Source organism: Fusarium subglutinans (genome assembly GCF_013396075.1).
Source record: "Fusarium subglutinans strain NRRL 66333 chromosome Unknown NRRL66333_c0000110, whole genome shotgun sequence".
NCBI classification, from domain to species: Eukaryota; Fungi; Ascomycota; class Sordariomycetes; order Hypocreales; family Nectriaceae; genus Fusarium; species Fusarium subglutinans.
Genome location: NW_023502173.1, coordinates 2,788 through 25,804, shown reverse-complemented (window position 1 = coordinate 25,804; position 23,017 = coordinate 2,788). Strand labels below are relative to the sequence as shown.

Sequence of the window (23,017 nt, the reverse complement as noted above, 5' to 3'; positions counted from 1 at the left end):
ATAAAACGTCGCGATGACCAGACTCGGCTTGATTTGATCTATGGCACGACATAGTAATCTTGTGTGAAGTATCATTTTGAGGACATGCACTTCGAGATCCCTGCATTTAAAGATGGACCTTTGGCCCTTGGAGAAACGGCCACGGGCGCCATTGTTGAGCTAGGGAAAGAAATGTAAACACTGGATTGCGTGTTTTGTGCTATGATAGAGGTTAATGTTGCTGTGCCATCAGGAGAGCATGGTTGTTGGGGTATAGTTAGTACGTACTATAATAGTCATGGTCTTTAATTGGAGACCCGTGACGTTGGTATTCTCTCAAATATTCACGGGTACCTTATGGATCGCTTTTTGTTTTGTTCAAGTTACTCTTCTCACGATACTAATTGATACTGAGGCTTCTTCACAATTCGATCGGCGCATGTCAATATTTACTTTTTCCGTCCCTCCAACCATTGGATCTCAACGGCAGGTAAGTGCCTACTGTAACGGCACAAACGGGGACCAGACGGGAGCCAGCGGGAGCCAACACTATCAGAGGTACGTACTGATGAAGATCAGAAGCCCCCAGCAAGTCTTCCCTTGAGAACAAACACAAAGAAAGGGACCCTGGTCCCCCGTTATTATTAGTGTGGGTTAATTTACGTCTGTGTTCACATTGCTTATGCAGTCATTTGTTCATAACATTACAGCAAGAGCCTTGCCTCATTTTCTCCTCTGCTTTCTTTCACACTGCCTTGTTATATTTGTTCTGTTGCTTTGCTGCTGATAAGTTACTCCTTTTTATTTGCAACATTGACCAACCAACCAATACTTCAACACCAAAGGATCACTTTAGCCACATGACCTAACGCCAATTCATCAGTCGTTGCAATGCGAAATCGTCTTCTTAAGAAGGATTTCTCTATTCACAAAGACACAGTCAACGGTATGTTCAACGCTTGGGCTGAGATTGGCTCTGTCCATGCCTTGTTAGATATCTTCATATTGCTTGCTGTCTTTGCACTTTTCAACAACTACCCAACTATATACTACCTACCACTCGTCGTCAATGCCTCGTTATCCACTCGAAACAGCTCCCCACATCCTCAACTGGGGCGCAACTGTACAATTGTCGTCCCGTCCCATCCTGTCTCCTGCTCGTCTCGTCAGGTCTGTCTGGCTTGATTTGACCTGACGTGACTGGGCTCCTCACGTCAGCCTTGTTCTCTTTTCCACACTAGCGACTTTTCTATTCCATTTTCTAATCTTCACTGCATTACCACTTCTATGAAACAGCTGCTAGCTAACACCAGCCTATTCTTGTTCAGCCGCCGCCACAGTCGCAAGTAAATCGGCCGAACCACATGCTGCTCCTTTGGACGAGGAAAAGACCTTGACTCCCGCCTCCACCGGCGCCATCAACAGCATGAAAGCCCGCAGCCCTGCCTCCTATAAACCGGCCGTCGCCAGGTCCAGCACAATCAGAAGCGTTCGGAGCTTTGAGGGCTCCGAGTCTAGCCCCGAAAGCAAATACAGCAATTTCTCCAGTAGTATGAACAGTACCACAAGCGCCCTGTCCAACTCCAACTCAGATTCCAACTTCCACAACCAGACTCACCTCAAATCCAAGACCGAACACGACACACATACAGCGACACCGTCGCGCTGGAGTACTGGTGCTGCGCGCGTGGTTGAGCCTACTCCAGATCCAGCTAATTCCACCATGTCAGAAAACGTTGAAGCGCCAGACAGTCAATGGGACTCGACAATAGGCAAAGCCGGTCTAGGAAAGACCGGTCGCGTGATAAACAAACTTGTCAGCGACAACGAAGCTCTGAAGCGCGACATAAAGATTGAGCGCCTCAAAGCAGACGAGGCCAAGCAAGCGGCCAGGTTGGTTGAGGACAAGCTCGAGCGTATGGTCAACGATTATGAGAGCCGACTACTTGAGGCCAACGTTACTAAGACACTGCTGGCTCGAAAAGAACGCCAGGTGGAGACCTTGCAAACAACCGTGGAACAAGAAAAGAAGAAGGCTATAGATGCTCTCCAACGCGAAAAGAGCTGGAGGGAGGAGATGGATAAGACGAGGAAAGATGCAACGACCCAAGTCGAAGAAGCAACTAGCTATGCGCAGTTGATGGAGGGTCGCTATAATGCCATCGCGTCCCACTGGCAGGATCAAGGAGAAGAAGTCAAACGAGCCGTCACCAAGATGAAATCTGAGATCGACCAACTCAATGAGGAGCGACGAGCAGACGACGACAAAATACAAACACTAAGAGATCTGTGCGACCAGCAAGACAGCAACATCAAGCAACTTCGACACGAAAAGGAAGAGATTGCTCGTATGTTTGAGGAATACAAACAGAGCCAAGAACAAGGCCTCAAAGACATCAAGACCAACGCCAGAAAGCGAGAAGATGAGCAAGAAGCTTTGCTAGAAGCTTCTAGGGAAACTCTCAACAAGCTGAGATGGGCGCTGAATGTGAAAGAAAACGTCAAAGGCGCGCAATGAAATAGCTAATCTTGTTGCGCTGCCACCCATCAAACAAGTTGTGGTGTCCGCAACTCACTTGTCTAGCAAGCTACATCTCCCCGCATGTGCGGTTTGATCGATTCATTTACCTCTTTCCGACAAGTCGACTCGCTGGCCCCAGTTTCTTTCCCGAAGCTCTAAACAGCTTCTTGACTTTACGTCTACGAATACTTGATGACCATCGCTACCCCGATACCACTCCTTGTATACTCTGCTCTTCTGCTCTCTAGACACATTACATGGCCTGGAAATTTACGCTGGATTTCAATTTGTCTTTGTGACCCGTCTCGGTTACTTACATAACACTGGGAAAGGACGTGCCGAGGTGTTATAGGTGTTTGGGGTTCTTTTTGTGTTGTGCTGAGGCTTGATGTCTCATGATCGAGAGATAGTGATATTTTGGATATAGATACATTGTCATACCAGGTGAAACAACCTGTGGGCAGGGAAAAGAAAACAAACCGGTAAATCAATTGGGATCTCTATAGAGTGCCTACCTTGCTATAGTTAGACATGACACAATCCCGCTTACTTGACTATTTTGTTTGTTGAAATTTGCGGCACATCAAGCTAGAAATATGCTGGAAAGCCTCATACTTCATACTAACTTGCTCATTTTCAATATGTAACTACCTCGCTTGACAACCCCTTTTTGAGCCATCTCGAAAAAGATTTCAGAGATATTAAGGTGTACATCTACCTACCTACTTAGGTACCTACCTTACCTACTAATATAGGTAGCCAGCTTCCTTGTTGCTGCTCATGAATTGCAGGCTTTATTCTTCTCACTTGCAGGGCACATTACCTTCATGATGCAGTGCTTGCAACGTCAGTCATTCTTTCTACCTCTCGCCACCCGGCAGGGAGGGATATTTCATGGCAGTGAATCACGGAGCCCTGTTCTCTTCGGCGAGGCAAAGGAAAGGCAGTGGCACTGTTGGCACCTGCCTTTGCCAATCGAAGCTGCTGCTTGCCGCTTAGGTAGCGGGCGACTGCAGTGGTGGCAGCTTCCTCCTTTTATTCCTGTTTGTTCAGGCAGACAGACACCTAGGTAGGTAGGTACCTACTACCTACATCGAGCAGATCCCCTGATCTCCAAGTTTCTCTCTTCTCCTTCTTCCACCTACCTACCTAACCTTCCAGTTTTTCACCTAGGCATGGTTATTCTTATCTGCCTTTCTTTCGTAAACCAGTCCATGCCACTGCGTCTTTGAAAACGACAACTTTCTCCCCTCTAAGCGTGCTCTATCGCTATTCTGTTGGTTGCGTATTTGAGCCAAAATACCCCTCTGTTCTGTTCCGGTTGGCTAATGTGTCAGTGTTACTATCTACGTTGAAGTGTTTAGCATTCTTCCTCAATTCCTCAACCACACCTTGCTATGTGAGTATACCTATCAGCACAGATACAAAAATCGGTTACTCATGAGTCGTCTAGCACCTTCATATCACAGCCATGGATATTGTAGAGTTCTACGTATCTTGTAACCCTCCGTTACTCCCTAAAGGAGTGGCGCTGATATTTGCGAGCGTTGAGGAAAACAGTGACCTTGTAAGTATTGAAGGCCTCTCCAAGGCTTCTACTAACACATTTTACTTTTGCTCTTACCATTAGGGAATCATTGAAATCCTCTACGAACCTGAGATCCCTTGGTTTAAGCTCATTGCCCCAAGGGCTTCTCAGCGCGAAATCTCGGAATGGATGCACTCTCAACTAGAGGAGCTGATGGAATCAGAAGCTGACGCTATTATACGAGACGAAGACGAAGATGAGTTCAGTACATCTGCCATTCAGCCTGATATTGAGGTCCTAGTTGAGGACCCACACATTATTGCCTTTCCTTCTCTCCAAACAATCCTGAAAGACACCCTCAGTCAATATGATGTGTTCCGATATCCCGCCATCATCAAGACCTTATCTTACAAAACAGTTTGGCGAGTTCCAGAATCATCTGGGGTCACTATTCTGCAGATTCTCTCGAATTACGAGTCCTTGGGATCTGTGTCGCCTTTGGGCCCAAGCATCGACAGCCTTCAAGCGCTCACGAAATGTGTTATTACATATAATTTTCAGGGTTCCTTATTATACATCGGCAGCAGTGAAAGCGAACAAGCACTGGGTGTTGCAAAACAAAAGCTTGACACTCTTGCGAACTTCATGGTATTTCTTCCGATCAATTTGTGTTCTTCCTCTAATTGAGCTTAGGATGCCCCCTTGGCCCCTACCACTCATATGGTGTTTACTGAAGCTTCGAGCTCGGCTACACTCTGCTACCGATACATGACACATACGGGACTATCCGGATTGACTTATGTTGATTCCGCCGACATCGATCGGAGCGAGGACCTGGAGTACGCCTCGATCGTTAGTGCGGTGTCCTTGAGAATGGAATCTCTTAATCGGTACCAGCAGCCTGTGCCCGATCGCGTCAAGTACCCGATTCCGGAGTCCGGTAAATTGACAGGTTGGCATCCAGAATTCCACCCGTTCTCTGGATACTCATATGTAAACAAACGCTCGGGTACCATCCCTATTATCGAGAAGAAAAGGCAGAAGAAAAGGCCCCAACAGAAGATCCATCATCAAGAATCGGGCAGTGCCGGCAAGCTCACAACCAGCACTGAGGGTCACCGCAATCTTAAACATACCGGCACAGACTTACCACAAGTTCGAAAGTGCTTAGAAGATCTCAGGTACCAAGCTCGAAATAACAAGAAAATCACTAATTGGCTCTGCAGCATCGAGTCCAGCGGAGATGGTGACCATCTGAAGCCACCCTCATTTCTGATAGGGGACAATGGAAAGCAGGACGAGGGAACAGCAACAAGCTTACCATGCGACTTACTCCCAGAGTTACCACGAGGTATTGAAGAGCCAAGGGAACTTGGGTTTGTCAACACTAAAGACGTCCCTCTTATGGAGGCCAGTATCAAAGATCAGATGCCAGGATCAGATTATCAGGCTTCTTTGAGCCAACTTCCATTGGGCTTGGATATGCCAGAAAACAGTCTCGAGCCCCTCAACTTCGTGAATCCTTCCGGTCCGAATGCTACAAAGGATTTGATGGACATTAATGATGGCCCCATCACAACTCCTGCGCTCATGGATAATATCTCTTTGCACGATCGCGGACCCAAACTTCAGCCAATATCAGAGGATCATGTTGTTAATTCTGAGGTTACATTCGGCAAGAGAAACCCTCAAGAGAAAAGACTGTTCGATACCATGAGACAGAAAGCTGCTTCTGGCCTAAGCTGGGCCAACGTAGCCTCAAAGAAGAAAGACGAGAAGCGAGACGACAAACCCAATTTCGGGTTGAATGTGCCTGTCACATTTGTCCCTGACAATCGTTCTGCAACTCAGAGTTCTGCAATGCCAACATCCGAGGTTATTGCCAAGCTCAACCATATCCCGGCCGAGCAGAAAGAAGAGCACGGCAAGGACAAGTCAACTTCAGTTGAGAAACCCATGCCTGACACAGTTACACCGGCCTTACGAATTGTTCCAGGAATGGGCACGCCATCAGCGGATGAGGGGGAGTTTAGCGAGTTTCTGTCACAGGCTGAGAACAAGCTCCGTAAATTGGTTGAAGTTTTACAAATAGTCCCCGGAAGAGTGAGCATCCAAGCTCAATTTGGGCGGCTGTGCAGAAAAGATATATTTCCCGGTTTGGTCTATGACGGTCAAGCTCCATCGTGGGCTGTTCATACAACTGTTGAGGCTCTAAACACTGACAATCCGCGTATGGGATTTTATCCTATCCTCACAACAAGCGGGGCAGAAGCAAGCTTGATCCCTCAAATGTTTGGTGGCAGATCTCCATGGTTACTGACGGGGAAACGAGTTTACTACGAATTCCACTGCTTCGCCGGGAAGACGCCTGAGGTTATCGTGGAAGTTGATGCCGATACCTTCAAGCATCAATACTTCCCCCCTACGACTGAAGTCTCAGAGGCTTTCGTGCATTGCACTCGACGTGCATGGGATGTCAAATTTTCTGTCTCCCGCATGTATATGGAGGGAATGGCCGCCGATGTGGAAGCGTTTGCTACATCATTGGTGCGCTCCATGAGTATCGAGTAAGTCACCTAGCCTACTCATTTGGTATGGTGCCAAAGCAGCCAAACTAATTTCCTAGAACAAATGAGATGGGCGAGCTCGTGATCAGTACCGAGCCGAAGAGCACCTCAGATTTGAGCGTCGACAGGGTCAGAATATGTCACGAAGCCCTATATCGAAATGGAGGGAAGGGGCCAAGCTGTCTGAAGGTCACAATGATACGACCGGTTGAGAAACTTCCCGGTGTCCCTAAAGGAACTTATCGGGGACAGTCAGTTCCAGTGACCCCACCTGGAAATGGCCGGCCTGGCCAGTGGTTCGAAGCAAGTATTTCATCTATACGAGCAGAAGAGATATTCCAAGAGAACATGGGTCTAGAATTTGGCGATAAGACACATTGGACGCCTGAAATCCTACACCACCAAGGCGTTTTCGGAGCCATCTCTGAACCAGCACTGCGAATGGTCAGAAAGATGGACCATGTCGGTGATTCGAACTCGAACGGACAAGGCCCTCGCTCTGATCAACAGTCGTATAGTACTGCTCAGGATTCAAAGGCCCGGCAGAAAGGGAAATACTTTTGGTAAACCGCCGCGGGACGATGTTCGATCCAATACGCGGAAATGGAAGATATGGGTTGAGGTACGAAGTGTGACGGAGACGAAATGGATAGATATCGGAGTTACTGAGCGCCTTATGTCAAAACTTTGAGCTATTATAAGATCGCGATGGCAATTTACATGATTCTGTATCTTAATTACGCCACCACTACATCCCTAACCGAAACAATTTTAGGAAGTGATACCTAGAACTTGCGATTCGATGTTCATAAACTTCCGGTGAGAACCCTTATTGGCGTGAATACCTTGAACTCCCTTTTTGTACTGTGATCTGCTTTGTAGAACTCGCATATACGAGTCATTGGCCAGGAGGGGAAATACACAATGCCATGACAGACATGCGTTTCAAGACACTGCCATGTTTGCTTTTATGTTGGATGGACTACCTGCTTTGGTCCTGGGAAAGAAACCTCTAAGGGTAAAACCCTGAGCGACACCAAAAAAGAAAGCTGTAATCCCGGGCCCTTCCCGCTCGGCTCGGGCCGCGATTCCGATCTATGTACACGAGGGATCTCGTGGTTTTTCAGCTGGAGAACTCTAATGTCGAATTGTTGGTTTTATAAGCCAAATAAATTACTAAGCTCTTAACTCTTCAGCCTAGGGTAGGTCGGCTCTTTCATTGTGTGTGAGGGTACGAGTAGTACCGGTTGGTATGAACGAAAACTTTTGTTTCCATATCTTAATCCTAGAATGAACTTACTCGATGGTGAGCTTGAATCATTGATGTCAGAAACCCTTGACCCATTTGGAGATCTCGGGAATTACACAATCACGATGATTGGAGCCGTCATTGACTATGTTTGATCAAGTGCGAAACCTCCCCATGACTATACACCCTCCTCTTCATACAGGTCAACAACTCCCCATGACTATATCATGACCATTGTCTTACGCGATCCAGCCCGGTACCGGTTCGGGTTCGGTTATGAAAACCGAGCTAGTAGTGCGAGAGCTGGAATTACCCAGGAAGAAATGAATGACTTGCAACTTACGTCATAATGGTATAGGCCCCTGTTGACGCCGTTTGCATCGTTGTAATAGGCTTCTGACCCATGAGAATGAACGTAGGGCCCTACCTTGTTCGCTACGATCGATGGAATCTATAGCAGAAACCCTCTTCTTGTTGGGGCCAAGTTTGCAGGGCTGCGGATCTATGCACTAGTGGGCTGCTCGAGCATGCAAGACATCAGCGTTGAGAGGCTCATTGAGTGTTGTAGGCTCCCAAGCTGATTCAGGCCGCCATGAGGAAAACGAGGCCGTCTTAGAAAGCCAGCCAGACCATATGTGCGATATGTGGCGAGGCTGTTAAAATCAAACACAGGACGATGGTGGATGTTTGCTTCGCTTCGATTAAATACTAAATCCTTCCCAACTCTTCCTTGAATGTGATCAACACAATTCCCGTGAGCCTCTCTATAGTCTTCCTGTATGGACTTGCATAATCAATTCGCTGAGACCATGGGGAGATTCGCTCAACTCCTAGCGTCCAAGTAATCATGCTACGCTTCGTTTCGCAGCCGTATTGCCAAAATCTATCCACCAGCCCCGCTCCCATAGTTGTAGTCATAAGGGGAGGTATGTCAATACCTCGCCTTGTTGCGTCTAATCTTCCAATTGATAGACCAAGCGAGCGATATTCCAGCACCAGTTCGCCGTTGATTCTATCTTTTTCATGTCGCGTAGCCAGTCTAAATATACTGTAACAGTTTGGGAGGCTTCCACATCGAAGCGTTGCCCGCAAAGCGACGACCGGATTCGACTCAACATGGGATGCTGCTGCGATAAATGTAACAGAATTAGAACACCCAGTAGATTCTGTGACCAGAAGAAAGTAACCGGCACAAGTCGTTTGTTGGTACATGGGGGTGATAAGGCAATGGGCCACTTAATCGAGGCTTTGAGACATTCGGCCGCACCTTCAGCATCTTCTCGAGTCATGCTCTCAGGGTGATGAAGAGCCTTGAAAACGCAAGGTCTGTGTATGATGTGTTTGTTGTAGCTGTATCGTGTCCGAAGAAGTGCGGTTTGTATGTCAGCTGCGAACGGATACGTGGCTGGTGGAGTGTCAAGATCCGGTGTAAACATGTAATTACTCTGGAGAGTTTCTTCCGTATATACGTCACCAAAGGCATTATGTGAAGACTCCGCGAAGGCCACATCCTGGTTATCCTGCCACCTTAGATGGCTGGGTAGCATGCCCCTCCACTGGTCTAGCTGTGCGTCGAGCTGTTTCATAACAGCGGCGGTTCCGGGACTCGAAGAGATGTTGAAGGGGGCGAATCCCGCAAGGGGCAGAGAGGCATCTGTACCAAAGGCTTGAATGCATTGTTAGTGTGCGGTTGCCAAGACTGCCAGGGCATAGTTCTTTTGACGTACTCTTGTTGAGAACAGAATGGAAATTAGCCGAGAGTCTTCGGAGAACGATTTGAGAAGCAAAATGCTCATGAAAGTGTGTTTGCTGATTGACGATATAGTCCTCGTCAGTCATCGGTCCACTAAAGTCAGGGAGACCAATCGTTTCCTCCAACTTTTCTAGCCCGGTCAGGGGTTGTCCGAACTCCATATGGAAGCACCTGCACTTGTTGTTAATATGCCTTCTCATGTTGTTATCAATAACCTACGTTTCCATGATTGAGCAGTGCCAGAAGACTCGCTTGACCAGATCTGTTCGGGGGCCGTGTAACTCGTCAGGTTTGCTATGAATACAATGTTAGAATTAGGCTGCGTTGACTCATAACGGTTAGGTCTCCCACCTCGTTATTAGACCCTGGCAGGCCAAAGATGCATACACATTCATCCTCCAACATTCCTGGCAGATCAGTTAGAAAGGGCATTGAGGGTCTAGGCAAAGGTACCGACTAGAGCTTGTCCGCAGCTTGAGTAGTAGAGCGAAGCAAGTGCCAACATCTGCGCATTTTCCAGGCTGACTTCACTCATACCAAACCCCATCCGTTTCCGTGCCTCATTGAAATAAACAAGACCAGGAGGCCGATCGATAGTACCTCCCTTGATTCCAGATGGTCGCTGCTTGTAAGCCGAGATTGGCACTTCTGATGTGGTAAGCGCGACCTCTCCAAGGGCAAAGACAAGTAGTACAAGGGATGAAAGTGCTCCTTCTTGAAACCCGTTATTGATGATTGAACTCAGTACGTTCGAGTTGAACCACTGTCTATCCAAGATAGGATGAAGGATGTTGATGACATCGAAATAAGCCTTGCTAAGTCTTTGCATGGTCTCCCAGTCCACACTTGGTGGGCTGAGGTTGAGGGACGAGGTAGAGCCTGAGAGATGCAGGGGTATCTGCAGGGTGCTGTTGCTTGGTATTCCTCCCGGTTGGAGTCCGTCGGATGGCAGCGTAACGTTCGAGGCACGAAGTCCTCTCGGGAGTGCAGGAATCTCACCCAGGGCGGATGGGGCCTTCTGGCCAAGGCTTTCGAACATCTGGCGCACAACGGGCCATTCTGACATCTTAGACACAGACGAGTCATAGCGAAAGCCGCCTGTGTCACGGTTGGGCGTTGGACTTGTAGGATGGTTGGGTAAGGACGTGCCTGGAAGAGGATCGTGGGAGTCAGGATCCACCAGTAGCGGCGTGTTGGTGGAATAAACAGCTGGAGGCTGAGGAGTGGTGAAGAGGGGAGGACTCGTATTTTCCCTTTGACCCAGGTTGTCAAGCTTACTTTCGACAGTCTTGAGTCTGTCTAGAATCTCAACCAGAGTCTTATCCTTCCTGTGGTCGGAGTTTAGCAAATGCAGGTGTTAAGAGAGCGGCCCAGGCAACGACGACAGCAACGCCATATTGAGGTCAAGCTCTGCATCCTCGCCGCTTTATCAGGCTCCCGTAGTGACATACTTTGTTGGTTGGGGTTCTCGGTATCGACAATCGAGCTTGAATCTCTGGCATGTACCGCACTTTGGCCTTTGTTCATCACATCTTTGTTTTCGGTTGCGGCACGTCTCACAAGCCTGGGTCTTTGTTAGTCACTTGATTCGGCAGTGCAACACTCGAATTGACAGCATGAATTGAGGAGAAAACAGGAAGCATGGCAGTAACACAGATATCCAAGGCAACTGGAAGCTACGAATGGAATCCGAGATTGATATTGACAGGAAACATCGAAAGGAAAGGGCGAAAGAGGTAAAGGAACGGCAGGCAAAGGCATTGGGCCCATGATTCAATGGCACGGTAATCAAGGCTGACATACCTGAGCTGCAATGGCACCGCGCTCTTTTCGATTACTTTGCGGCCCAGGTCCTGGGGAGACGTTGCTGGATGAGGATAGTCCTGGATCCATAACTAGAAGTGGCCGTATACCCCCATGTGACTTCGGGTAAGCAGTATTTGGGAAACAGCAGCTCTAAAAAGCTAGCTAAAGTAAACTGAGTTCCCAGGTGTAATCGGTAGGCTCCATTGAGTGAAATGCCCCTCGAGATAAATGTTGGTAGAGCGTTGAGGTATCGGTGACTGTCTGTAATCGGGAAGCGAACAAGGTCGCGACGATTTCGTGAGCTACCTGGGCTGGCGTGGATGGGAATAAAATAATGAGGGGCAGGACAATCAGAGCACACACACAAGGGAACCTAATGTGGGCGACGGTGAGGGAAGACTGGGGATTAAATTGGGTACGTGATGACGGTTCCTGAGATGCAGTGACGAAGTTCAGATCAAGATGTGCCTTAGTCCAGTGTGCAGGGGGATATGGACTTTAATAACAACGAGGAAGCTAGAGGAGAGGCCGCCTTGTAGTTGGAATTTGACAAGGCATATCTTTAAGAGAGAGTTTTTGAGAGCGCATGAGAGGAGCAAGGGCGCAGAAAAGATTCTCAAAATGGGACTGGCAGGATGTGAACAGAAATCGACCGGAGCCAAGCCCGGCTCCGACAAGAAACGAGGGGAACAGATACAAGACCTTGACTTGAGTGAAGTCGAAGCTCGTCAGGTTTCGGTGCTAGAAGCAGTTGGAAATCCGTCAGTGCGGTCAAAGAGTGCCCATTTGAGCAGCCATTGGGTGGTGCGAGGTAAGAAAAATGGAGGGTATCAAGATAATCCAACGTCCTATCCCGTCTCGCCATCTTTACTTGAGGAGCCTAGCACCACACGGCTGATGCGCGGTACCATTTACTCCTCGAGGCCGTACCGAACCGTTAACTGCACCACATCGTCCGAGCTTAGCAGCCCACCATGGATGGATGAATGAAGCTTGAGCCGCCCGATGAGGTTTCCTTCTTGACGACCCTGTGTCTGCATCCATGCCGGCGGACGTCATTGCCGGATCTCTTGACGGGCCGGGGGATCGAGCTCCTCTCTCCGGCGTTGGTTCCCTCATGACAGCTTTCCAGATCCAGAGCCCACACACACCCGATCGATGCGAGCGCACACGCACCAGAAATCTAAATCGACCAAACCTGCGGCGAACAGCGTTAGAAGCCCTGGTTTTCTAAAGGCACGCTCCCATCAGTTTGGCGCTACGCCGCCGTCGCCACTGCTGCTGGGCAGGTAGTGAGAACGTGATCGTCCATAATCTGCACCGACCGCCCGGAGCTGCGAACTAAGCGACCACTCCTGGGAGACCTTTTGCGTGGAGTAGTGCCTGGCCATCGACCTCATCCCTTCAGCAGTTGCGTTTACTGCCATGACTGGTTGAGCCGGCTTGTGATCGGCCATCATCTTTCCAGCCCTGTTTAGCGTACCTTGCGCGACAAAAGAAAAGAGGTACCGTACATTTCCCAGCAAATGGGTATCTTATTCCTCACAGCCATGTGTGTGTCTTGTGCCTGACCTGGCCTGGCTTGGCTATGACGCCCGAATAAAGGGTCCGTTAAGGCGTCATTTTGTGTCGCGTTAAGCCGATGAATGCATACCTTAATTTTTCCTGCTAGGTACCCTTGAGACTGCAACAACCCTTAGCTGGATCTCAACACCCTTGCGTTAAGAATGGTTCTTGTGATGAACGCCGATAACAAAACCTTGGCTGGCCTTGGGTTATGGCAATGTACCACAATCCCGGTCATTAGAGCCCATTCGTTGATGGCAATTCGTCAAAGGGCCATTCCGAATCAGCATCTGGCATCTATGGGCATTCCCCAAGTCCGATGCTGTGTTGTGGAGGGGCTGTAGGGGTTGTGCTAGGTGAGGAAATAGCCTTTGTGGCTTGCCCTAAATGCGAGCTTTCCAGCTTGGTATCAAAACCTGACCGCGGCCGTATTGTCACAATGAAATTGTTTCATCCATCACGAATATCGAAGGCATTCGGAGCAGGGCCTCCTCTAGGCACTCATGCCCGTGCAATAAGGCTGAGCTCCTGCAGTGTCCTGAGTTGGCCATGATCGACAGGCTCTTGCCTGCTGAAATGACAGAAGCAAAGATTCGTAAGATTTGTCTTGTCATTAAACGAGATCAGAGCCGCAATATGCAGGGGATCGGAACCCAAAGCCAACCCTGAACCAACCATGATGTTGTGAAGAGAGCTTAATATCGATTATCGACCTTTCCTCAGCTGCGCAAGGTATTATGAGCAAACAGCTAGTTTTGACTGGTCACTCATCCAATTCAAGGTGACAGCAACACGTTGCAACTTGTCTGATCATAGCCCAGCTTCTAGCATGAGCGGCCAATGAATAAATTGATCGCCCAGTTGCGTTGTTCATTGCTGGCTCCTAATACCTAGGTACCTTAATCAACAAATTGATGTACCTGCCCTTGGCGCAGAGCTTTGAAGACTGTTGAGCCGAAACGAAGTATGATGAATTTACCTGCAGGCACCCTTACTTTGATCTTCGCAAACTATCAACAAGTTGCTTCTGCCTGGAGGAGAAAAGGACCCATGGGCTTTTTTTTGTTGCTGTGTTGTTTTGATCTATGTAGCCGAGATATTGATATGGCTTACCATGAATGAATGTCAAGAAGTAACCACTCTATAACAGGACGAAGGAATTCACAGTGAACTTGGCAAATTAGTGCTCTGTCGAAACGTCAGGTTAGATAGCCTCGGGGTGTAAGAAGACTTCTGACGTTAAACTGAGGTGCTACTTAGTCTAAGATCCTCATACTTAGTCTAAGATCCTCTAAAACTTTACTAAATTTACCTAAGTTTACCTAAGGCTTTTTATCACCTAGGATAGAAGTCTTAAGTTTTATTGCATCTCCTTGGTTAGGTTATACTGAAAGAGGGTGTGGAGCTAAACAAGCACATCGATCAACTCACAGTTCAGTGTTCCTGGAGTCAATCCGCTAAGTTTGCTCTTTATGAAGCAAATTATAAGTGATGCAGGTACGGAGACGGCGAGACATTTAGCTACCATGTGTAGCTGTTCTATTTCGCATCCGAGATGCTGCGGGCGAGTCAAATGCTGTCGAGCTGGGTTCCTATCGGAGAGGTCGAGACATGGCTGAAGAAGTCTCCGAATAAACGACGGATCTCAAGATTCAGCAAGGGATGATCCATGGGGCTGTCTGTGGGCTGCCCGAGACAAGGGTGATGCCACCCACCCATGCAATGCATGTCCAGTGATCCCCGCAACGGCGGAGCTAGTCTTGAACCTGGCAGAGATGGCTGCTGGTGTCTGGCTAGATACTGGTCAACAAGAGCGAAAATGATAGGATAGAGAGCAATCCGGATCACCATCTGTACGAGATCATCATCATTCGTCATTTTGCTAAAGCGAGTCCTTGTAAAGTCTTGGCTTGAGTTAATGATCTCTTTGATGCTTGCGGGTTGAAAAAGATTACAAGTCAGAAGTCGTATTCAGGCTGAACTGTGTAAAAGAACAGCGAGGAGGAAACTGGAATCTACCTACATATGATCGATCCAATATCTTGGTGTCTTGGTTGTACCTGCCAGACCCACAGGAGCATAAAAAGAATTTACGACGGGCAATTAGCATTCGAATGGCCATTAAACCTACCACCTGCGTACGTAAGCAGCTTGGGAGTTCCATTGTTCTGAAAGAACCTTCTATGAAATGAACGCAATACGAAGAAGTTACATAGCATAAACCGGCAAGTGACTACTTCCCTGTAAGGTAGTTTATACTTTGAAATGGTCCCATTCTTTGTGGCACTGATTTGGAAACTTGGCTCAACCTACGTGTTTCCAAGGGCCCTTTGGTTTGAACAGGCCAGACTCTTTGACCCATTACCAGCAGCTCATCTGATTCATTGGACAAGAGCTGAAGACCCCAAATAGACACCCACAGCACAAGGTTCCAACTGGGGTGATATTGACGTGCAGAAGCAAGAGATCAGCCTGATCATCGTTCACTATATCCACAAGCTCACAGTGCTCTGATACTGTGTTTGTGATGACCGTTTGGACGAGTACGTTTGCCTTGTCTGAATTGCAGGCAGCAAATGAGGAGTCTAAACAAGGTGCAACGTGACCAGAGCCTTAGATTTCGCCAAGAAACTGCTTCTGATCGGCAGTTGAAGCCTCTTTCACTGTCGCGGTGTAGAGCATAGAACTCAGGGAGTGTGATGAGCTCCACAAACCAAACTTTGAGCTCACTGTACCCCGGTAATTCAATCACGGCAATTGGAGAAACAAGCGGAACCCTCGGTCCATCTCCACCCCCATATTTACTCCAATGCGTCCACATCTGGTTGCTCGTGCTGATAATCTCCAAATTGTCGACAACTTGACGATACCGTTTTGGAAGAAGCCGGTCCAGTCAATCCCGTCGATTTGTCTCCGAGGAAAAGGATTTCCCACTGGGCGTTTTTGTCCCTACGAAGCTTCTCGCCGTCCTTTCACGATTGAATCGCGAGTGTTTGTAACCTCTACCAGAACCAGAGGGTGGGCGCTGTAGCCGCTCCACTGTGCTGTACCTCAGCCAAGCTCACTCCCCTGATCGGCACTCCATCTCTTCAAGATGCCTCTGGGGATCCTCGAAGCAAAGGGGATCGAGCATGTTCCAGGTGCGTATTTGGCGTCACCTCCATACCAATATGGAGCGCATGGCCTTCCATCGCCGATAGCAGAACACACACTTTTCAGGACATGACGAATTGACAAATCGCCCAATCCCATAGGCACAACCCAGTACTTCGACGATCCGTCTCGACCTCAGATAGCCGGCGAGCATCATGGAGACCTCAAGCGCGTACAAGTTGGGACCGAAACCATCATACTCGTATGTATTGTCTCCTTTGGACTTGTTGCGCGTATGCTGACGTTGGCACGAACCTCAGATCCCTCAGCCTTCTGATGACCCAAACGATCCGTTGAACTGGTCACTTTTGCGGCGCGACCTGATTACCTTTCTACTCTGCTTCGCGGGTATTCTCGCTACCGCGCTCGGCCCTATCCTCGCTGCCAATACGATCACAATATCTCTGCTCTTCTCGAAGGATTTCACAAAGGTTGCCCTGTTAACTGGATATTTCTTGTTGGGATGCGGCGCTGGTGCTATTTTCTTCGTTCCGTCTGGCCGTATCTGGGGAAAGCGGCATTTGTTTCTCTTAGGTATCCTCATTCTTATCGCCTCCAGCGCGTGGGCCGGGTCTGTAGGAACCAATTATGGAAGTTTCATTGGAGCCAGAATTGTTCAAGGCGTTGGTTGCGCACCCTATGAGAGCTTGCTCAATGCAGCTGTGGGTGACCTCTACTTTGTCCACCAGCGAGGAGTGAGAATGGCCTTTACGAACCTGGCGGTCTTCGGCGGTGCTTTCTTCACACCCATTTTGGTGGGCAAAATCACTGATTCCATGGGATGGAAGTGGACGTTCTACTTCGTTGCCATCTTTCTTGCTGCTACGCTCCCGGCCATTTTCTTCTTCTGCCCCGAGACGGCCTATCGACGAGAAGCCGGCCTGAACACTGACACGACCGGTGAGCTAGGAATAGAATTGACTACCAAGGATAAACGTCAAACGCCGTCACCACAGGCAGAGTCCGGATCTTCTCATTCTCCGGAACTTACCCAGCACTCCGCTGGCTTCACCTTCTTGCCTAAGTCCAATGCCCTTCAACCAATTGGCCATTTTAATACACCTAAGAAGACCTTTCTTCAGTCGATTTCTCTGTTTGATGGCCGGAAGACGGACGAGCGATACTGGGTCCTTTTGTTGCGACCGTTTCCCCTCCTCACTCATCCAGCATTTATCTGGGGCTGCCTGATCCAGGGAGCCATGATCGGCTGGACAGTCTTTATCGGAGTCATCGTCGCCGCTATTTTCATAGGGTCTCCTTACTACTGGGATGAGGTTGATGCCGGCTACACTTACACGGGTCCATTCATCGGTGCAGTCCTAGGTTTTGTCCTGGCAGGTCTGCTCGCTGACACAAGCGTCAAGTATATGACCAAGCTCAACAAAGGCATATACGAACCAGAATTTCGCATTCTTCTTGTGATCCCCATGATGATCATTGGAGGAATCGGATTATATGGGTTTGCCTTAACAGCACCCGGTGTGGTAAAAAAGGAATACTCATATGTCATACCTCTGATGTTTTTCGGATTTGAAGTCGCGGGAATGGTCATTGGTGCTGTGGCCAGCTCACTTTACATTGTTGATGCCTATCGTATGTTTCTCTGCCCGTATAAACAGCTATCGCTAACATCATGGCAGGGGATTTGACCATTGAGGGCTTCACCATCATGATCATATTCAAGAACTTTTTCAGTTTCATCTTGACTTTCTTTGCCTACGATTGGATTAACCAGGGTGGTATCGAACGAACAATGCTAGCAATCTCCTCAATTCAAGTGGTGGTGTGCCTTATCAGCATCCCTATGTGTAAGTCGGGTTCCATCGCATGTTGGTTATCATGCTGACTTGCTACAGACATCTACGGTAAGCGGGTGCGAGCATTCTACTATCGCCATGATTTGCTTGATGTGACTGGTCTTCGATAGCTGTTTAGACAAATTCAAGGAATTAAGATACTTGACATATCATGAGTTGGGTAAAAGTAACAGATACGTTTCTAGAGTACACAAGGTTGTGTTTCTTCTAATGTTGATTTCCTGTTAGACTTCATGGGGAAGCATGACTCGATTGTTGGATATCATTATTAGATCATAGCTATGAGAGCTCGGCGATATTGTCATCAATTCGTTGCGTGGTGGCTATTCTGGTACATGAAAGTGAAAAATCATAACATCGCATGGGTCATGCATATTCTGACCACATAAACATTTACTTTGCCATTATCTGGCGTTTCATATTCACGCCTTGACCGCTCCGGCTTGAGATGCGCCAGCAGCTGCAAGCGTCGACTTCTTGACAAGACGTAGGCCGCCAAGCAGGATAAAGGCAGCCTGGACACCCAAAATGACAACGAGAGTAACAAGAGCACCAATGACGCCAGCAACCGGCTTCGAAACACCGTTGCCAGAGCCGCCAGAGCTTGATTGAGACGAAGTAGAGTCGTCATCCGAGTCACTAGCACAGTTGCCATCGTTGTTTCCGCAAAGCTTGCACCAGTGCTTGGTGTCCTCGATGGCGAAATCAGACATGCCAGCCTTGAAGTCCTTCCAGGAGATGGTGGTCTCATCCTTGCCGAAGAGAGGGAACAGCTTCGGGGTGTGTTGAGAAGCAGTGCCGTTGGAAAAGTAGAAGCGGACACTGACGTCGTCGGCAGTAGGGTTAGTGGCATTGGTTACGAGCTCAAAAGCCATAGATGAGGCGTAGTCGACTACTCCCTTGAAGTCAGAGCTGACTTTGTCGAGGCCAGCAAGGCCGAAGAAAGACATGAAGGCGGCGTAGGCACCGAACTGAACGTTGACCTTAGGTCCCTTCTTACCCTCAGCAAGGGGCTCAAGAGCCTCAATGATCTGGCCAGCGAGCACAGAGCCAGCGATGGCACGGACAGGCTCGCTGCTGTTGTAGGCAAGGTTCCACTCATGGATAGAAGCGAGGTTATAGAGCTTTTCCAGGGTGGACTCATCGAGCAGATCATCAGAAGAGATGCTAGAATTGTGAATACGAGCAACATTAATGAGATCAAAGACTATGCGAGTTAGTGGGGGGGGTCTATGTGCTTGAGATCTATCCCTGAACTTACTAGTATAGGCATTCTGGAAGTTGGCCTCGTCCTTGCCGTAGGTCCCATTGATGACAGGCAGAAGGCCCTGATAAAAGCTTTCAGAGTCCTTGTATACTCCAGCGTACTCGGGGGAGGAGAAGTAATCATTCGAACTAGCCTCCGCGTTGGTGCAACCACTATTGCCCTGAAGCCAAGCACTGTTCTCGGAGTTCTTGTCGCTAGCTGCAGTCTCTACTGAAGCAATGGGAATGTATTGATACCCGCTCAAAGGAGCCTCGACCTTGGATCCATTGGCAAGGGTCTCAAACTGCTTAGTAGGAGGGTAAAGTCCCTGCAAGAATACAAGAGCAGAGTTCTGAAGCACAGCATCGACGGGGGAAGTAACATCTAGCTGAGACAAGACGGCTGACTCGGGGCTGAGGCCGGTGATCTTTCGTGAAGCATCCTTGCTCACATAAGTATCTCGATACCAAGAACCGGAAGAGTAAACCTCGTCGGCTCCGAGAGCTGTGAAGTTCACGGGCTTCCAGGCCTTGGCAGTGCGATCACCGTGACGGTGGAAGACGTAAAGGCCAAGGACATCTTCGGCAGCAGCCAAGGAGGGGAGGGAAGATAGAAAGAGGAGGGAGAGGGGCTTGGCGTGCATCTTGATTGTGTGGGACGTTGAATGAAGCTATACAAACTTATTCGTAGCCACTATTGACGACAAGGGGAAAAGGAAGAGAAGAGAAACAACCAGGAGAGAATGAGGAGATGATAAAATATATATTTCTTATCATTACCTATTACAACAAGATAACGTACGTTCTTACGAGAGTCAAAAGATATGGGATCGTAGGTAATTCCCCGCCCTGTTCGGCTCTGAGCGTGCCGTGTAGCTGCAAGGTTATGCCTAGTTCCCACACAATGGATCTCTCCGGGTCAACGCTGATCTCTAGTTGAGCTGATTGAATCCTCTGGGCCCTCTTATTCCTGGGATAGTCATACCTAGATAGGAAACTCTCTTCACACCATAATCATGATGATTTTCCAGACCGAGCTTATTTTTCTCCAATGTTGTGTGCTAAGAGTGTCGAGTCCATAGACAACGAGAGGTCAAGATTTCGATATCCGAGGAATTGGTGACTGCCAGTGGATATAGATCATATCACTCTGCCTCATCTCTCAATTGCACGATTAGCCCATGTCGTTGATCAACGAAAAGCTCATGAGAGCTCAAAAACAACCCCTCTTTTACTAAGCTTGCCCTAGCGGCCACTAATGCAAGCCCACACCAACTTATCAACCTGTCTCTGTAATCTGATAAACAGCCACAATTGGGTTTTTCTTACGGAGTAAGCTTCCAGGCCTGCCAGGCACTTTTGCCCAAGAGTGGGAGAGGCTCGTAACGGCCATCGGAGGCAATTTTATTGGGTGTCGGCCGGGTCGCGGCTCTCTTATGCCGTACTATCTCCGGCTCCTCGTTCATGGATCGAATCGTGAACTGGCATGTGGTATGTATTTCGCATGGGCTTCGGGCTCTTTTTCGAAATGGAGAACATGGGGTTCACGGGGCATCCCTTTGCCAAGTAACTGTGCTGTAGAGAATAAGCATATAATGTCTAAATGTGCCATGCAGGGAGATCAAAAGGCGTGATCCCGGCAATTCTGGTTTCAAGATCTCAAAAAGTCAACAGTCTATCGTAATTGGAGTGCAGTTGTTCTTGTTAGACATTTAACGAAACATCATCACCGAAGCGAAGATCGACTCCATCAGACCATCCACTTCCGGAGATGTCAACGCCAAGGCGGATCCCCAATTGGATGTTATCTATCATCCCAGAACAGATATCTCCGTCACTTCCGATCCCTCATCCCCGGAGTTCAGGTCCAGCTGATAAGATAACCTGATTCAAGCAAACAATTGATCTGATATTGCAAATATGTAGCCTACTTCATCTAAAACACAATATCGCCTCATGATAATCCATATCTGTCTCGTCAAATGGTAATCTTGGAGCTTGACGCATGCCGTACAACAGCAAGTATCCTTACAACTTGGCCTTTCCGTTCTTTCTTGGATCTCGTAGGTTCTTTGAGAACTTTCCGTTGAGAATATAATCCGGGTACTCCATACCAGCCTCCGTTCCCACGCTGATGGCTCCCTGGCGTCTCCATGCAGCACCATCAACAGCTAGGACTTGTCCACTGACATAGCTTCCGGCGTCGCTGAACAAAAAGACTGTCGCGTCTGCGATATCTCGTACAGTTCCAGCGCGGCCCAGAGGGATACCCTTGGCGTATCTCTTCTTCTCACTTTCCGCATCGCTCCCCAGTCTGGCCAGACCCTCGGTGCCATCGATACCTCCTGGGGCAATTACGTTGCTTGTCACCCCTCTTGGTCCATACTCCAGGGCAACGGACGCCATGAGTGAGTCGATAGATGCCTTGGCTGCAGAGACGTGTGCCTGGAGAGGCATGCCGGTGTAATGGAAAGTGGCAGAGACGTAGATAATACGAGGGGTTGAGCTCTTGAGGAGATAAGGCATTGTCGCCTTGATTGTGTTGAATGTTCCCAAGACATCGATGTCCATTACTGACTTGAATGCATTGGAACTGAGGCCTTCAATGGGTGCCACAAAATTGCCAGCTGCACCCGCGCTATGATATACATCAGTATTTTATATCCAGCCATGGTTAATTTGACGACTTACATGACAAAGTCGATCCCTCCAAGCTCTTTCGCACATCGCTCAGCAGCAGCCTGAAGACTGTCGATCTACACACAGTCAGTATCATCACAACCGTCGTCAATAAAGCGACACGCGTCATACCTTTCGAACATCACATCCACCGATTCCTATCACCTTGGCTCCCTCTCTTACACTCGCAATGTCTTTGGCCACAAGCTCTGTCTTCTCGACACTTCGGCCAATGATGCATGCATTTGCACCCAGGCGGACTAATGCTCGCGTCTGCATACTGCAGATGCTTCCTGCACCGCCAGTCACAAAGATAACGCGACCATCTAGACGTGTGTCACATGTTAGCAAATCTCTGCCAAGAATAGATTAGATTATATCATTTTGAGACTGACTGAAGATCCCATCTCGCCAGACGGGGCTCAAATACTCAGATTCGGGAACGGGCATTATGATTCGATTGATGTCGAAGGGAGTCAATTGTATGTATGTATGATAAAGATAATATGGAGAAGTTGATTAAATGGATGACCGCTCGGCTGAAATCAAGAAGGTTCAAGGAGCCCGTTGTGCCTCGGCTTGAAGTGGGGCCTATCAAACGCAGCCACATGGGATGGAATCTGGGGTTGTTCCCCACTAATCCTCCGAATGCTCTCGGCCGAGTTGAGCGGTGATCCAAAGGCCCGAGCCGTTGACCACATGGCATGGAAAACATGGTAATCATATCAACGGGCTCACTCTCTGCTTAATAAATCAAACAGGTTGCTCAGTGTTGTCATCTTTCAACATATCTACCAAAGGTATGGCAGTACCTCGGTTCGGGACTTACGGTGACAAAGGGACGTCATAAGGTACTAGGCAGCATGAAACTTGGCATGTGAAGTCGGATAAAGACCTTTCGTTTCAAAGAGAAACAGGCCCAATCCAGCATTCCAGTTTCATGGTTTTGTCAATGCCAGGCAGGATGCGCACGTAACTCGTGTTGTCTGCAAAGGACATGGTGTTAGGAGCTGTGGAAGAAGCGTCATAGACTCTTCTGTGCCATTCTGTATGTAAACGACATGAAACTGCTAAGACGGCTCCCACTGCTATGCACTTGGCTCCTCGCAATTTAAGCTTCATGCCTAGTTCCCGTAGACTGCAATGCCACCCAC

At 48.5% G+C, this 23,017-nt stretch overlaps 7 protein-coding genes across 7 annotated transcripts; 3 read left to right on the top strand and 4 right to left on the bottom strand.

Annotated features, from left to right (window-relative positions):
- Positions 1–870: 870 nt before the first annotated feature.
- FSUBG_8202 (chromosome segregation smc) lies at positions 871–2,497 on the top strand (the record flags this gene model as incomplete). The annotated part of the gene is made up of 2 exons (XM_036686586.1): positions 871–925; positions 1,293–2,497. 2 exons carry the CDS (start codon positions 871–873, stop codon positions 2,495–2,497), a joined length of 1,260 nt encoding a protein of 419 aa, XP_036536304.1.
- A 1,474-nt stretch (positions 2,498–3,971) lies between these two features.
- On the top strand, positions 3,972–7,162 carry FSUBG_8201 (uncharacterized protein; the record flags this gene model as incomplete). Its single annotated transcript, XM_036686585.1, has 4 exons — positions 3,972–4,067; positions 4,131–4,676; positions 4,722–6,595; positions 6,655–7,162. 4 exons carry the CDS (start codon positions 3,972–3,974, stop codon positions 7,160–7,162), a joined length of 3,024 nt encoding a protein of 1,007 aa, XP_036536303.1.
- Positions 7,163–8,797: 1,635 nt separating this feature from the next.
- Positions 8,798–9,824, bottom strand: FSUBG_8200 (acetate regulatory DNA binding protein; the record flags this gene model as incomplete). The annotated part of the gene is made up of 3 exons (XM_036686584.1): positions 8,798–9,510; positions 9,572–9,768; positions 9,817–9,824. The coding sequence occupies 3 exons, from the start codon at positions 9,822–9,824 to the stop codon at positions 8,798–8,800; spliced, it is 918 nt and encodes a 305-aa protein (XP_036536302.1).
- Positions 9,825–10,036: 212 nt separating this feature from the next.
- Positions 10,037–11,490, bottom strand: FSUBG_8199 (acetate regulatory DNA binding protein; the record flags this gene model as incomplete). The annotated part of the gene is made up of 3 exons (XM_036686581.1): positions 10,037–10,925; positions 11,049–11,161; positions 11,401–11,490. 3 exons carry the CDS (start codon positions 11,488–11,490, stop codon positions 10,037–10,039), a joined length of 1,092 nt encoding a protein of 363 aa, XP_036536301.1.
- A 4,573-nt stretch (positions 11,491–16,063) lies between these two features.
- On the top strand, positions 16,064–18,049 carry FSUBG_8198 (transporter HOL1; the record flags this gene model as incomplete). The annotated part of the gene is made up of 5 exons (XM_036686580.1): positions 16,064–16,109; positions 16,224–16,324; positions 16,383–17,715; positions 17,763–17,930; positions 17,979–18,049. 5 exons carry the CDS (start codon positions 16,064–16,066, stop codon positions 18,047–18,049), a joined length of 1,719 nt encoding a protein of 572 aa, XP_036536300.1.
- Positions 18,050–18,361: 312 nt separating this feature from the next.
- FSUBG_8197 (acid phosphatase) lies at positions 18,362–19,828 on the bottom strand (the record flags this gene model as incomplete). The annotated part of the gene is made up of 2 exons (XM_036686579.1): positions 18,362–19,146; positions 19,201–19,828. 2 exons carry the CDS (start codon positions 19,826–19,828, stop codon positions 18,362–18,364), a joined length of 1,413 nt encoding a protein of 470 aa, XP_036536299.1.
- A 1,384-nt stretch (positions 19,829–21,212) lies between these two features.
- FSUBG_8196 (2 4-dienoyl reductase (NADPH2)) lies at positions 21,213–22,313 on the bottom strand (the record flags this gene model as incomplete). The annotated part of the gene is made up of 4 exons (XM_036686578.1): positions 21,213–21,822; positions 21,876–21,940; positions 21,996–22,189; positions 22,259–22,313. 4 exons carry the CDS (start codon positions 22,311–22,313, stop codon positions 21,213–21,215), a joined length of 924 nt encoding a protein of 307 aa, XP_036536298.1.
- Between the last annotated feature and the right edge of the window lie 704 nt (positions 22,314–23,017).